The 14,448-nt window shown below is 34.8% G+C and overlaps 1 protein-coding gene across 3 annotated transcripts in view; it reads right to left on the bottom strand.

Moving 5' to 3' along the window:
* The window catches only part of ZNF451 (zinc finger protein 451), an 89,701-nt gene that overhangs the window by 22,321 nt on the left and 52,932 nt on the right, over positions 1 to 14,448 (bottom strand). For all 3 annotated transcript variants that reach the window (XM_055330246.1, XM_055330248.1, XM_055330249.1), the window contains 5 exons: positions 10,585 to 10,738; positions 9,963 to 10,110; positions 5,617 to 7,223; positions 2,313 to 2,456; positions 735 to 865 (listed from right to left, as the gene is read on the bottom strand). In XM_055330246.1, coding sequence (XP_055186221.1) covers positions 735 to 865; positions 2,313 to 2,456; positions 5,617 to 7,223; positions 9,963 to 10,110; positions 10,585 to 10,738 — 2,184 coding nt within the window. The remainder of the gene's footprint in view (positions 1 to 734; positions 866 to 2,312; positions 2,457 to 5,616; positions 7,224 to 9,962; positions 10,111 to 10,584; positions 10,739 to 14,448) is intronic.

The raw sequence follows: 14,448 nt of genomic DNA, 5'->3' as shown, positions 1-14,448 counted from the left end.
CGAGCCCCATGTTGGGTGAAGAGATTACTTAAACAAATAAAAAGACTCAAGGGGTCCCTAAATGGTTCAGTTGGTTCAGAGTCTGACTCTTGATTTCGGCTCAGGTCATGACATCATGGTTGTGAGATGGAGCCCTTTGTGGAGCTTAAGATTCTCTCTCTCTCTCTCTCTCTCCCTGTCCCTCTTCACTCTCAAAATAAATAAATACATACATATATAAAAAGCTTTAAAACAGACACATACACAAAAACCCAAAAAACAAACTTGCAGAGTAAATTCATGTTATTAGTGTGACATGTAAATCCTTAAGCAGAGAACTGAATTTAAAATGGGTCTCAGGTTGGTAGTTTCTCTAGGTGACTGGCAGACACAGAAGCAAATGAAAATCCCATCTAGGTCAATGGTGATTGTTAAGGTGCCTTCCAATTTCAGAGATGTCAAAATGTGAAAGTATCTTAGCATACCTCAAGTACAATGTCATCTCTTGATGATTATTCTATAAATAGTTAAGGTTCTACAATGAGTAGCTGACAGTCTGCTAGGAATTGAAGAAAAGCAGCAAATATGATATGGGCCCTTGCCCTCATTAGTCATAAGTAGAACCTGATACAGAAGGTATTATACAAAAATATAGAATTGAAGAATGTTCTGTGGTGTCATTATGATCCAAGTGGAAAAGAAATTCTAAGTAGGTCCTAGACTGACGTTAGATTTTGAATAAAACAATCACTCACGTGCATACAGATGGCAAAATCAGCAGCATCTTTTCTTTTACTACAACGAGGATGAAGGAAGAAGCACCCAATCCTATTCAGGTAATTGTAGATCTTACAGTTGAGGGGAGGCTTCCAATTGGTGTTTCCTCCTATGATTTTTAGAAAAGGCATAAATGTCAAACAGAAAATAAGAACAGAACACTAGATACAACTGAAAGCTTAATTAAAAAAAACACAAGAGAAAAGTTTTTCTAGAGGGTATGCACTAGATTAGAATGCAGAACTCAGTTCTAGTACTGGTATCACAATTTTGTTGCTTTACAATCTTGGCAAAAGAGGTCGACTTGCTGAATCTGCCTATTCATCTGGAAACATATAGGTATGTTAGTAAGAAACAAAAGTAGTATGTGTGAAAAGTCTATGAATGGTATAATTCTATAAAACCATATTAGTGATTTTTTCACAAATACTTCAAGGCTGGGACACCTGGGTGGCTCAGCGGCTGAGCGTCTGCCTTCGGCTAGGGGTGTGATCCTGGAGTCCTACATTGGGCTCCCTGCATGGAGCCTGATTCTCCCTCTGCCTATGTCTCTGCCTCTCTCTGTGTCTCTCTTATGAATAAATAAATGAAATCTTTAAAAAAAGTACATCAAGGCTACTCAGTGGATAGAAATTATGGGCAATCAGCAAAGCTAAATTTACTAAAAGACTATACTGGATAACTTAACCAGGTCAGTACATTTGTATCTTAAATCCAATCCTTCTCTTTATATGTTGTTTCCTATCAAACATGAAATTTACTGGATGTTCACTATAGTAAACTTCTATAAACCAAAGAAGTCTCTCTCCATTTGGTCAGTGGTTTGTAGAGAGATACTTAAATGAAGCTGCACATTTATGAACAATAAGGATGAACTGTAGGGGCAGTTATGGAATGCTGAAAATCATACTAGTTCTGTAGCCATGAGGCCCAACTAATGGAGTTCAAAAGAACAGTACTATTTATTAGTTTTATACTCTGAAAAAAATAAACTTCTCAGCATACTTCCTTATATTTAAAAAAAGAGATCGGGACACCTGAGTGGCTCAGTGGTTGAGCGTTTCCCTTTGGCTCAGGGTGTGATCTCAGGATCCTTGATCGAGTCCCACATTGGGCTCCTTGCATGGAGCCTGCTTCTCCCTCTGCCTAGGTCTATGCCATTCTCTCTCTACCTGTGTCTCTCATGAATAAATAAATAAATAAAATCTTAAAAAATTAAAAAAATTAAAAAGGAGATAAACATAATAATCAGTAAGCACAGGTTAATGCCAAGCACAGTACCTAGCACATTGTAGATACTGAATAAAAGCTTTTTAAATATGTATCTAGTGATCCACAAACTTTAGGTTACCAAATAAGAGTTAATATTTATTACAGAGAAATGTAAAGAGAAACATATTCTAGCAGAGTAGCTATAATGCAAAATGACAATATTCTAATTAAGTTTGTATGTTCTAATCAGGAAGGTTCAAGAGCAGTCCTTTTAACATGAAACATATTCTAATGGAAAAAAGAAGAGAGGGTATCATCTCAAATGTTTTCCTTATCAACCATACCTTGAAAACCCCAAATAAATGTTCCTTGGTTAAGATGTCCTGGTAGATGACCAAAAAAGTTTGACCAGTTATCAAAGTCTACAAAGACTATATGAGTCATGGTTCGCAGATAATCCAAATCTGGAAGTTCAACAACTTCTTCATCTGAGAAGAGAGAAATATTAACCTGAATTTGGTAAGAATTAGCTAAAAACATTTTAATTGGTCAAGTTTAAAAGATACTAGAGAATATACAAAATATTAATTTCTAAACCTTTTCATGAAGCCCAAACTTGTACAATACAGTATATGTACACCAGATAAAAAATATTCTGAACGTTTTTCAAAAATTTTATTCTATATATTAATGCTATTGACCCTAAGCCTGCCTTTCTTTTTCTGATTTTTTAAAAAAAGACATATTTATTCAGTGTCATGATTACATTTAGCAATCAACAGCATGGGTGTTAAAAAAAAATTTTACACTAAAATCCTTTGTTGGAATGCTTTACACTTTCTATAGAGCAGAAACTAAAATAACCTGTTATATAATTAGTCACAAATACAGTCCTCAAGTTTTGTGCCCATACACATGAGTATTGTCTAGAACATGTCTCTTCATAGCAGCAAGGCCCTGCCACCACTGTGCTTGGCTGAGTTCACAAATCTGTTGTAACCTGTAGCTTCCCTGTCACTTCTCTGGCTCTTCTCCTGCTAATAAGCTTTATTTCATGGCAGTAAATAAACCTTCTGCCACTGTCATAGCTACTGCTGCTGTGGAACTGCCATAGCCACCTTAGTTTTGTGGTTTGGCATAATATTGGCCTCCACCACCATAGAGGCCAGCCAGAGCTTCTGCCTCCAAAATTTTTGTCTTTCATGGGTCCAAAATTTCAAGACTGATTGTTTTAATTGCCAAAATCATGACAGCTGCTACTACCTCCAAAACTGCTCCCACCACTACCAAATCCTTATAGCTAAGACTTTCTTTAAAAATAATTTATATAAGCAATTTTTAAAAGAATAATATACTGGAAGAACTAGAAGGCCAAGTTTTGAGGCAAATAACCAAAACCTTGCACTGTCCATCAAAATAAAATTTCAAGGTTGCCTGTTAAGAACTTCTCCCTCTACCAGTTTTGTCCTTTTCCCAATCTAGACTTATTAGTAACCTGCTAGCTATGTGAAAATCCTAGAGAGGAGAAATGAAATAACCTACAACCCTGCTACCATAAAGTGGTGCATAAGAGGTAATGGTAGCCCACCAGCACCTCCCACCAAAAACACATTTTTATTGGTTCTCTTAGGTTCTTTCCTCTTCCACCATTCTCCAACTCTTGTTTTTTACCCCTTTCAATTCTTTCATATTTTTCTATCTTGATAAGGCCTTGAAGTTTCTAGTGGTAGCAATACAAACCTTAATATCTTAAATTATTTTCAAAATGACTAGGTTTTACTCTACTCTAGGTGACAGTTGGTTAAGTGTCTGACTCCTGGTTTCAGCTTAGGTTGTGATCTCAGGGTCGTGAGATCAAGCCCTGAGCTGGGCTCTGTGCTCAGCACTGAGTCTGCTTGAGATTGTCTTTCTCCCTCTCCCTCTGCCCCTCCCACTGATGTGCATGCACATTCTCTATCTCAAATAAATAAATCTTTAAAAATAATTATATTCAAAATTTTCATATATCCTCATTGTCCTCACTATACATTGTAATAATTTATCAAGAGCTGATAGATATTTAAAAGAATTTACACTTAAAATTATACTTCTAAATAAAATAAAAACACTGCACTCTTCCACACTTAATCTAATCCCATGGTGCAAGAAAGAAGTCTAGAATAAGTAGAATAAGTACAAAGAGATCTATACATACCTCAATTTTCTCCCTGGTTTCTTGCTACCACTTATAACTCTAATTCTAATTGCTATTTTAACTTTTACTTAAAGTTTTGCTTCCAAGAAAATCATAACAAAAATATATCAATTCTGATCTTTAAGATTTCTCATACTTATAGAATAAGACCAAAATATAAGGATGTGGGGGAAAAAAGAACCCTAGTACACTGTTGGTGGGAATGCAAAACTGGTACAGCCACTGTGGAAAACAATATAGAGGAGGTTCCTTGAAATCAAAAATACTATTGCCATATAACCTAGTAATTCTATTAGAGAGTAGTTACCCAAAGAATACAAAAATATTAATTTAAGAAGATACATGCACCCCTTTGTTAATTGCAGCATTATTTACAATAGCCAAGTGTCCACTGATAGATGAATGGATAAAGAAGATGTGGTGTGTGTATGTGTATAATCTATAAACTGAATATTACTCAGCCATAAAAAAGGAATGAAATCTTGCCATTTTCAACAACATGGATGGATCTAGAAGCTATAATGCTAGAAAAACAAATACCATAGGACTTCATTCATGTGGAATTTAAGAAATAAAACAAAGAAAAAAGACAAACAAAAAAAACATTCTTTTTTTTGGGGGTGGGGGGAACAGATTCTTAAACACAGAGACTGATGATTATCAGAGGAGGTGGGGGGAGGATGGATGAAACAGGTTAAAGGGCTTAAGAGTACATTTGATCATAATGAGCACAGAGTACTATATACAATTGTTCAATCACTATATTGTACACCTGAAACTACTATGTTAATTATACTGGAATAAAAAAATATTTTTAATAAAAAAATAATTAGCCAACAACAAGAAAAGTCAAAATAGCAACAAAAGAATTCACTTGGCTAATTTTTTTAATGCACCTGCATCTGAATGGTAAGAATCTAAATGTTCAGAATAACATTCAAACATGACTTTCAGGGGATCCCTGGGTGGCTCAGCGGTTTGGCGCCTGCCTTTGGCCCAGGGCGCGGTCCTGGGGTCCCGGGATCGAGTCCCGCGTTGGGCTCCCAGCATGGAGCCTGCTTCTCCTTCCTACTGTGTCTCTGCCTCTCTCTCTCTGTCATAAATGAATAAATAAATCTTAAAAAAAAAAAATCTGACTTTCAGAAAGACTATCAATTTCCATCATCTCTCAAAATCCCCATGCTTTCTGTAAAATAAAATGTTACCTTAAACATATTGTTTAAAGCTAATATATATATTCTTTGTTCCCTAAAGTTTAGAATAGTTGAATATTTAGATATTAATATCTATTAGTGTTTAGGAATATACATCCCTAAAAAGTTACACTACAGTAATTAATCATTTCTTCAAAATCAAATCATTATTAGCTTTCTCAAATCTGATGGCTACAATAGGTGTATATTTCTCTATTAGCATGTGAAATTTGCACAGACATTAGAGTTGTAAAGTCGTACCTATATTCTGACAGCTTAGGTCATTCTCAGCTCCTTTCTCCATGTCCAAATTTTTTGGATGGCTTACTGTCTGTTTCAGTTTTCTCTCTGTACGTGAGGCACTGGCAGCAAATTTGTACAGGCTTGTTTTCTCAGATCCAAAATGAGCCACACTGGGTTTCTGTAAAAAGCAATGTTTCCTATGGAAGTGCTGCTGAGCACTCTCAGGATCATGAAATGCTTTAGTACAGGTGCCACACTTGATTACATACTGCTGCTCCTCTTCCTTCTCACTGATTTCTTCTCTGTGCACTTGATGGATATGAGTATTGATGTCACTCATGCTCTGTGCTGTTGCTGAACACAAGGTGCATCGAAACCACAGTTTACCTTTATCCAGCATGATTTGGAGACATCTACTATAATCTTCCTTTCTGTTGACTTTACAGATATAACTCTCACGGCAACCACAGGTTAACAGGTTACTGGTCTCTGTCACCGGAAAATCATTTTCAGTTTTAATTGAAGTTTCAGTTTTTTCAGACACAAACACATAATCTATGCTGTGGTGATCCTTATAATGACTTAAAAATGCTTCTTCCACATTAAAGATAAGATCACAAAGCCCACAGAAGTACTTAATCTTTATTTCATTGTTATGCTCATCTTGGCAATGGCGGTATAGTGTTTCTACCTTGTGAAAAGTCTTTTTGCAGTGGGCACAGCTATATCTATGAAATTGATGACTTGCTAAAGACATGCAATGCTGTTTTACAGATTCTTGGGAATCAAACATATCTTCACAAATTCGGCATTGCCATTTACCCCTTGGGGGACTGTTTGCTGGAGAATGATCAATAATAGTAATAGTTGAAGAAGGATTCTTAGCAGTCACATTATTCACCAATGTTGTAGAAGAGGATGGCATAGTTTCACCTTCTACCTCATTCATCTCATAAAAATATCTGTGTCCATTATGAAATTCAGTCACATGTGCCATGATAGTCTCTTTTCTTGTCAACTCCTTTTTGCATGTCCGACACCAGAAAAGAAAGTTATTTAAATGTGCCCCTCCATGAATCCGGCTCATATGTAAACGGATAACTCCTGAATCTTCACTCACCTTTCCACAGACCACACACTTATAACACATTGTGTTTGCTAAGAATACATGCTTTTCTACTGCATCTTCACTTGGGAATCGTTGATGGCATTCACAAAACCAAGTTTTTACAAGTGACTTTTCTTTTTGAATACAAACCATACTTTCATGGCTTCTACCTTCTAAGTTCATCTTTTTTGGAACAGTGGTACAATCTGGTGAGTTTGATTCTTGAACAGACAGAGTTCTTTTAAGTGATGAAAATTTTGACTGATCTAGCAATAGATGCAAGTCAGAAGAAGGTTTGTTACCTTCACTGATGTGGCAATAAAGTAAGACTGATTCTTCCATTGAGGTAATGACTCGGATTTTGTGCCCTGAATTCTGCTTGTGATTTCGGGTACTGTTTTCATCCATAAAGATTTGGTTGCAATTTGGACAATAACCTTTTACTATGAATTTTTCTGCAACTTGGGCAATGCTCTTCTCAGCTACAGCTACCGGACCAGCATTTCGACAACGAACTCTAAATTGGATAAAAAAATAAACTCTTTCGTAAGTACTTCCTAAATACAGTACCTCTGCTTTTTAACAGGAATTATAAACAATGCATACAGAAAGCATTAAAAGATATTGTTCAATAAAAATGCAGATAACAGAATAATTTTAACTCACAATACCTGAGTATTACCTATATTGTCTGTTTCTACTCCATATATTAGAATAGTAAAACTAGAATCAAAAGATTAAAAAATTCATATAAATATTTGGAAAATGAATCCTTAACTCTTTAGAAGTTAAACAACAAATTTTCAATAAATCTAAGGGTCACAGAAAAAAGGGGAAAAGGTAATATTTTTAAATGGGGATGCTTGGGTGGCTCAGTGGTTAAGGGTCTGCCTTCAGCTCAAGGCATGATCCTGGGGTCCCAGAATGGAGTCTTACATTGGGCTCCCTGCATGGAGCCTGCTTATCCCTCTGCCTACATCTCTGCCTCTCTGTCTCTCATTAATAAATAAATAAAATCTTAAAAAAAATATTTTTAAATGAATGAAAATGAAAACATCTTATCAAAATCAGAGGGTAAAGTAATGCTTAGAGGAAAATTTATAACTTTAAATGTTTATATAGAAAAAGGTCTAAAGTCAGTATAAGCTTAAGAACCTAGAAATGGATAAGCAAGTGAAGCCCAAAGTTTAAAGAGAGCAGAAATGAACAAAGTAAAAAATGGACAAACAACAGAGAATCGTCAGTAAAAAATTCTGGTTGTTTTAAAGATCAGCAAATATTTGTTTGTGATAGATTACAGAAATAAATATAAAAGCTAAAAAAAAAAAAGCTAAAAAAACTGAATTTCATAAAAAATGAAGTAAACAAAATATATTCCTGAAGCAAGAATAAGCAACGGATTCACAGGATAGAGAAAATAACAATAAAAAGAAAACCACTAAGTTATACTTAAGGAGATTAAAAGCTTCTGCTCATCAAAAGACATAAACACATGAAAAAGTGCCCAACATCACTGTTCATCAGGGAAATGCAGATTAAAACCACAGACACTCAAAAGAACAGCTACAATGAAGAAGACAATACGAAACCTTGGCAAGGATGCAGAGCAACTAGAACTCTCATACCTTGTTGGTACAAACACTTTGGGAAAATATTTAGTAGTTCCTTATAAAATTAAATATACATCTACTCTTTGATTGCAGCAAGTCCACTCCTAGATATTTAATCCAAGATGAATGAAAACATATGTCCGTAAGAAGACTTGTATAAAATATATACAGCTTTATTCATAATAGCTAAAAATCCTAAATAATCCAAATGTCCATCAACATGAGAATGAATAAACAAATTGTGCTAAGTTCATATAAAATTCTACTTACCAATAAAAAGGAACAATATACTGAAAATACCACAATGTACAGGAAAATACCACAATGGAGACTGCAGGGGTGAGAAGGTGGGAAATGACTGGGAAGGGACACATGGAACTTTCCGCAGAAGGGTAATAAATTATGATAAAAGTATAGGTTAACAGATGTACCCATATGTCAAAATCATAAAAGTTACGATGTATACACTGTAATGAATTTAATTTGTATCTCAAAAACAGAACTTTTAAAAATAATTAAGGGGAATAAGGAGTATATAAGCAGCGTTGATTATTATTAAAGCTGGGGTAATGGGTAAAATGGAAGTTCATTATACTATTCTGTTGACTTCATACAGTTGAAATTTTACATAATAAAAAATTAAGAATAAAAACAGCAGGCAGAACCAGGATTTCAACTCATGAAATACAAGTTAGAATATAAGTTAGAACCAGGACTATTAAACTTAGTAGTTACACTGAGTATATACAAAGTAATTATATTCTACTGCCTCAAGTTTATTGAGAACCTATTTTTCTTGAAGGTTTGTGAAAATAATTGCAATTGTCGTTTAGTAGATACAAACTTTTAATACATTTTAATAGTATAACAGGAAAACAGAGACTGAAAAGACACAGTAGTAAGGAGAAAATATGTACAGACTTTGTTTGGATCATGATTCCAACATACCAAATGTGTAATAAAAAATTTCTTCAGATAATCGGGGAAATTTGGTAAGTAAGTAGTTGATGCTATTAAATTGATTAGTATCAATTTCTAAGGTGTGGTAATAGTATTATAGGATTAAAAAAAAGAAGAGTCTTTACTATTTATTTATAGTTACATATTGAAGTATTTACAGATAGGATGACATGATTTAACTCTGAAATAACAACTTGCAAGGGGTGACCATATAAATGAAACACGACAGTCATGTTTTGCTAATTACTGAAGTTGGGTGAAAGGTACACTGTGGGTTGTACATTGCTTGATAACTTCCATTATAAAGCCATGATTATTTGATAAATTTGGCCTTTCACTGCAATTTAATCTTTCACATGATATGATACTTTCCATTCTGGCAGATGTAAAGCCAATGTTCTATTTTAACCTGCTTCTCTCCTATATACACACTACTCACATAACACACAGAGAAAAAAAACACATAGAACTGTTAGTTCATTTTACATTCACAGCAATATCAAATCTACTTTTTTCATATCTTTAACTTCTCTCATTATGCTAAATTTGATTAATTTCCAGATTAATGTACATTCTCATTCTAAAAGCAGAGAAACATGGAATAGAAAAGTATTTGTTTAATCTTTCCTCTGGTAAAGAGCTACTTGGGCAGGATTCTTTTACAGCCCGACTAAACTTGTACAAACCTGAAATGGGCAGTGAGATCCATGTGGGAACGTAGTGTCTGGTGGCAGGCCACACACTTAACTTGAAATGGGACATCTTTGCACAGAGAAATCAGAAGTTTCTTTGCAAAAGATGGAAATGATATTGGATGTGCTATTCCCTGGTCATCTGAAAAACAAAATAAACTTAATTTGCAAAGATTGGAGGAGAAAGCAACCCAACCTTCCTCCTCTTCACTTTCTCAACATTGGGTGGAATAAGTAAAAGATTGATATATATGTGATAAAAAATCTAGGGAAGTCATTTTCTAGCCTTAAGTACAAAAGATGCAGAACTCATGCTCAAAATTTGAGTCTTAAATGCAGAGAAACACCCAACTTCCCAGATATTATGTATACATAAAAACATCATCCTAAATGAATGTTTTCTTTCCAACTTTCTCTTCATTCCTCAAAGTAAACCTTACTGTTAAGTGTGGATCTCTACTGAGAATCTTTTTTGAAAAATAAAAATGAAGACAATCTTTCACTTTCATGTTTTCAATCTAACGTCAGGATAAGTTACGTCAAGAATTGTATAAGAAATATGGTAAAGAGATTAAAGTAGTTCAATAAGCTTTAACAGAAAAGAGTATTAACATACCACCCAGTTTAAAATTCTGATGGAAATGATTCTTTCCAGACATATGTTTCAAACACTCATCCTTGCTGCTAAAAAGAAGGAAGCAATTTGGACATGCAAAACACTGAATAATCTGAGGAAGAAGGTTGTTTTTATGTCCATCACCTGCAGCTTCCTAAAATACAAAGCAAAGTTGTTATCATACACAACTAAAATCAATAATCAGTTTTTTAAAAATCAACTTCCAAAATTTCTTATTCATTTGGAATATTCTATATCAGTTTTTAATATGAAAACTTTTCTTCCCTAAGTGTGAACCACAGAATTTTAATCATAAATGAGGTTTCATATGTGAATTAAAATGTTTTTTTTCTTAAAAACAAATCTTGAGCAGCCTGGGTGGCCCAGTGGTTTGGTGCCGCCTTCGGCCCAGGGTGTGATCCTGGAGACCCGGGATCGAGTCCCACATCAGGCTCCCTGCATGGAGGCTGCTTCTCTTTCTGCCTGTGTCTCTGCCCCTCTCTCACTTGCTCGCTCTCTGTCTGTCATGAATAAATAAATATAACCATCCTTGTATACGTATCCTTATTTACAGGTGCATGTTTTTCATTATTCGCAGTGGCCCTAGTGGGTTAAAAGGTTTAGTACTGAATATTAAAGGATACTGTATGATTATTTTTCAAAAAGGCTTTACCAATTTACATATTCCTAGCACTGAGTGAACCTGGAACAATAGCTACTATAGATCGTGTTTTTATCTTTGCAGTCTGAGAGGTATTGTGAAACTCATGGTTACTTCAATTTTTACTTCCTACTAGTGAGTTTTAGTAACTAATTCATACAATTCTGTGGATTTTCCATATTCTGTGTATTGGATATTCATATCCAGGCATATCCTTTTGCCTGTTTCTTATTAATTTATTTTTAAAGATTTAATTTATTTGAGAGAGCACAAGCAGGGGGAGAAGGAGAAGCAGGCTCACCACTGAGCAAGGAGCCAGATGTGGGGTTTGATCCCAGGACCCTGGCATCATAACTTGAGCCAAAGGCAGATGCTTAACCAACTGAGCCACCCAGGCACCCCTGCCTGATATTTCAATTGCTTCTGTTTTCTCTTCCTCTGGTTAACCTGTATCTTTTCTTCATTATCAAAACTAACTGTGCCATGCTCCATTTTGCAAATATTTTTCAAACATCTATTAATTTCATATGTGGTCACTTGAAAATTTTGATGTAGTCAAACAGGTATGTTTTTTCTAGCATCTAGGTATCGAAACTTGGTTAAGAGGCTCCTCTATCTCAAAACTAAAAAACTTTTTTTTTTTTTAAAGTAAACTCTATCCCTAATGTGGGGCTCAAACTCATGACCTCAATATTAAGAGTCATGTGCTCTATCTACTGAGCCAACCAGCTGCCCCCAAACTGGAAATATCTTAAAGTATATATTTATATGTATATAGGTGTATATGTAAGTGTGCTGGTAAATAAATGTAATTTAACACCTTTTAGCCTTGAAAGTTGTATTGTGTCTTCTTAAATTTACTATCATTAATATTAGGGATATAGAAATAGCTTATGCAGTACTTATGAGATGTCACAGAAGGAGGAATAAGAAATTTACATTTATATTGAGCACGTGGGAAGCATCACATTTTGGTACAAAATCTAATAATCCCATGAAGTACTATTTTCATTATTTACAAATGAAAAAACTAAAATTTAGTTTCTGTCCAATCAAGTAGCACCCTGGGAAGAGATAAAACTACCATTCAAACACAGCTTTACATCTTTGGTTATAAATTCTATTCTTTCCACTACTCTTCAACCTGTTTTAATGTTGTGAGTGACACGCAGAAGATAACATCCAAGAAAATACTATGCCTTCCAATGAGAAGGTTCAAAATGAGAGCACTAAAGGCATTTTCCTAAACACAAACTTATACAAAGGTCCTCTAACTTGAAAAATGCTAACAAAATAATTTTTAGTTCAACTGTGAGTCAGAAATGGATTCAATAAAAAGCTTGGTTAAAATGTTTGCTCAACAGAACAAGAATGTGATTCTACATAAAATGTTATTAAAATATACCTATTGTAAAAAATATATATATATACTTATTGTAAAAGTATAACATATTTCCTTGAACAAACTAGTGGAAAGAGTGGGAAATAGGATGTTTCATAAATTAAAGTACTCACTTTCTTTCTAACCATTATAAATCTAATTACATTAAAATAAAATACACTATACACATTTATATATATAAAAAAAATTAAACTACAGTAAAGATATTATTTCATAACCTCTAGAATGGTTGTTTTAAAAGGCACACAAGTGTTGTTAAGAATGTAGAGAAATTGGAACCTGCATATACTGCTGGTAAGAAAATAAAATAGGGGACACCTGGGTGGCTCAGCGGTTAAGCGCCTGCCTTCAGCCCAGGGCGTGATCCTGGAGTCCTGGGATCGAGTCCCACATCGGGCTCCTTGCATGGAGCCTGCTTCTCCCTCTGCCTCTGCCTCTGCTTCTCTCTCAATCTGTGTCTCATGAATAAATAAATAAAATATTAAAAAAAAAGAAAGAAAAGAAAATGGTACAGTGTGTTGTATAACAGTTTGGTAGTTCTTCAAACAACTAAACAGAATTACCATACGACCCCCAAAATTAACTGTCAAGAAATAAAGACATATGTCCACATGAAGGCTTGTACATTTATTTTTAGCAGCATTATTCACAATAGCCCCAAAGTAAAATAACCCAAGTATCCACCAACTGATGAATTGATAAACAAAAAATGGCATATTCCATACAATGGAACAAAAAAAGAATGAAGTACTGATATATGCTGCAACATGGATGAACCTTGACAACATTATGGTAAACTAGAGAATCTTATCACAAAAGGCCACGTATTATAAGATTCCACTTATATGAAATGTCCAGGAAAGGCAAAACTATAGACAGAAAGCAGTTTACTGATTGCCTAGGGCTAGGGAGGATGGGCTAACAAGAAGGAAAAATCACTCTTAATGACAGAATGGCTCTAGGAACAAAATGAGAAAAAGGGGTTGTACCTATTGACTCAAAAGTGACATCGAGGCCCATTAGAGTTTACAATATGTCTTCCCCTACCTCCACCACCACCAGAAAAGGAGAAAAGCAGGAAGCTATCTAGTGATAAATTTATTGAATAGTTTTACTGTCAAAACCAACTAGTAATTCACACTTGTAACCTTCAAAGTGTGACCTTCAACTACAAACTTGTTAGGAATCTTGAATCTAAGGTCCAGTCTTAGATTTACTATAAGAACCTACAATTTAGTAAGATTCCCAAGTGATTGGTGTGTAGAGTTTAAGCAGCACTGGCTCAGACAGAAGAAATTGGAGATGAAAGGGAAAGAAGTGGGAAGCAAGGCAAAAATAAAGTTGTGGTCATTTCACCCTCTTTCTTTGAAGAATGCCATCCTTACAAAATAGAATTCATAGGTATACAATCTTCAGTGACCTCTTCTGGCTGATTTAAGATAGGCAATTACAGTCTAATGCATACCAGTTTCCTTTAGAGTTCTTGTGAAGGACTCTCGAAAGAATAAGTAATAAAGAGAATTTAATGAGAGCTATCTAAGTTAGGCCCTAGGTGCTTTATACAGTAGTATGCCTTCTCTCATCAATCTTGCATGTAAGTGTAACAATTCATTTTAGATACAAAGAATAAGGATCACAGATGTTCAGTAACTTCTGAGTACATACAGCTAATAAAAACGACAGTAGAACCCAGGTCTGTGTGACACCAAAGCATTTGTTCTATTTTACCATAATGCTACCCAAAAGGCTGAACATCATAAATTTACTTCCTGGAGGCAAGGTAAAACAGCATGACATGAGT

Source organism: Nyctereutes procyonoides, unplaced genomic scaffold (genome assembly GCF_905146905.1).
Source record: "Nyctereutes procyonoides isolate TBG_1078 unplaced genomic scaffold, NYPRO_anot_genome, whole genome shotgun sequence".
Taxonomy (NCBI): Eukaryota; Metazoa; Chordata; class Mammalia; order Carnivora; family Canidae; genus Nyctereutes; species Nyctereutes procyonoides.
Note: the sequence above shows the minus strand (reverse complement) of the source record. Positions and strands in the feature narration are given on the sequence as shown.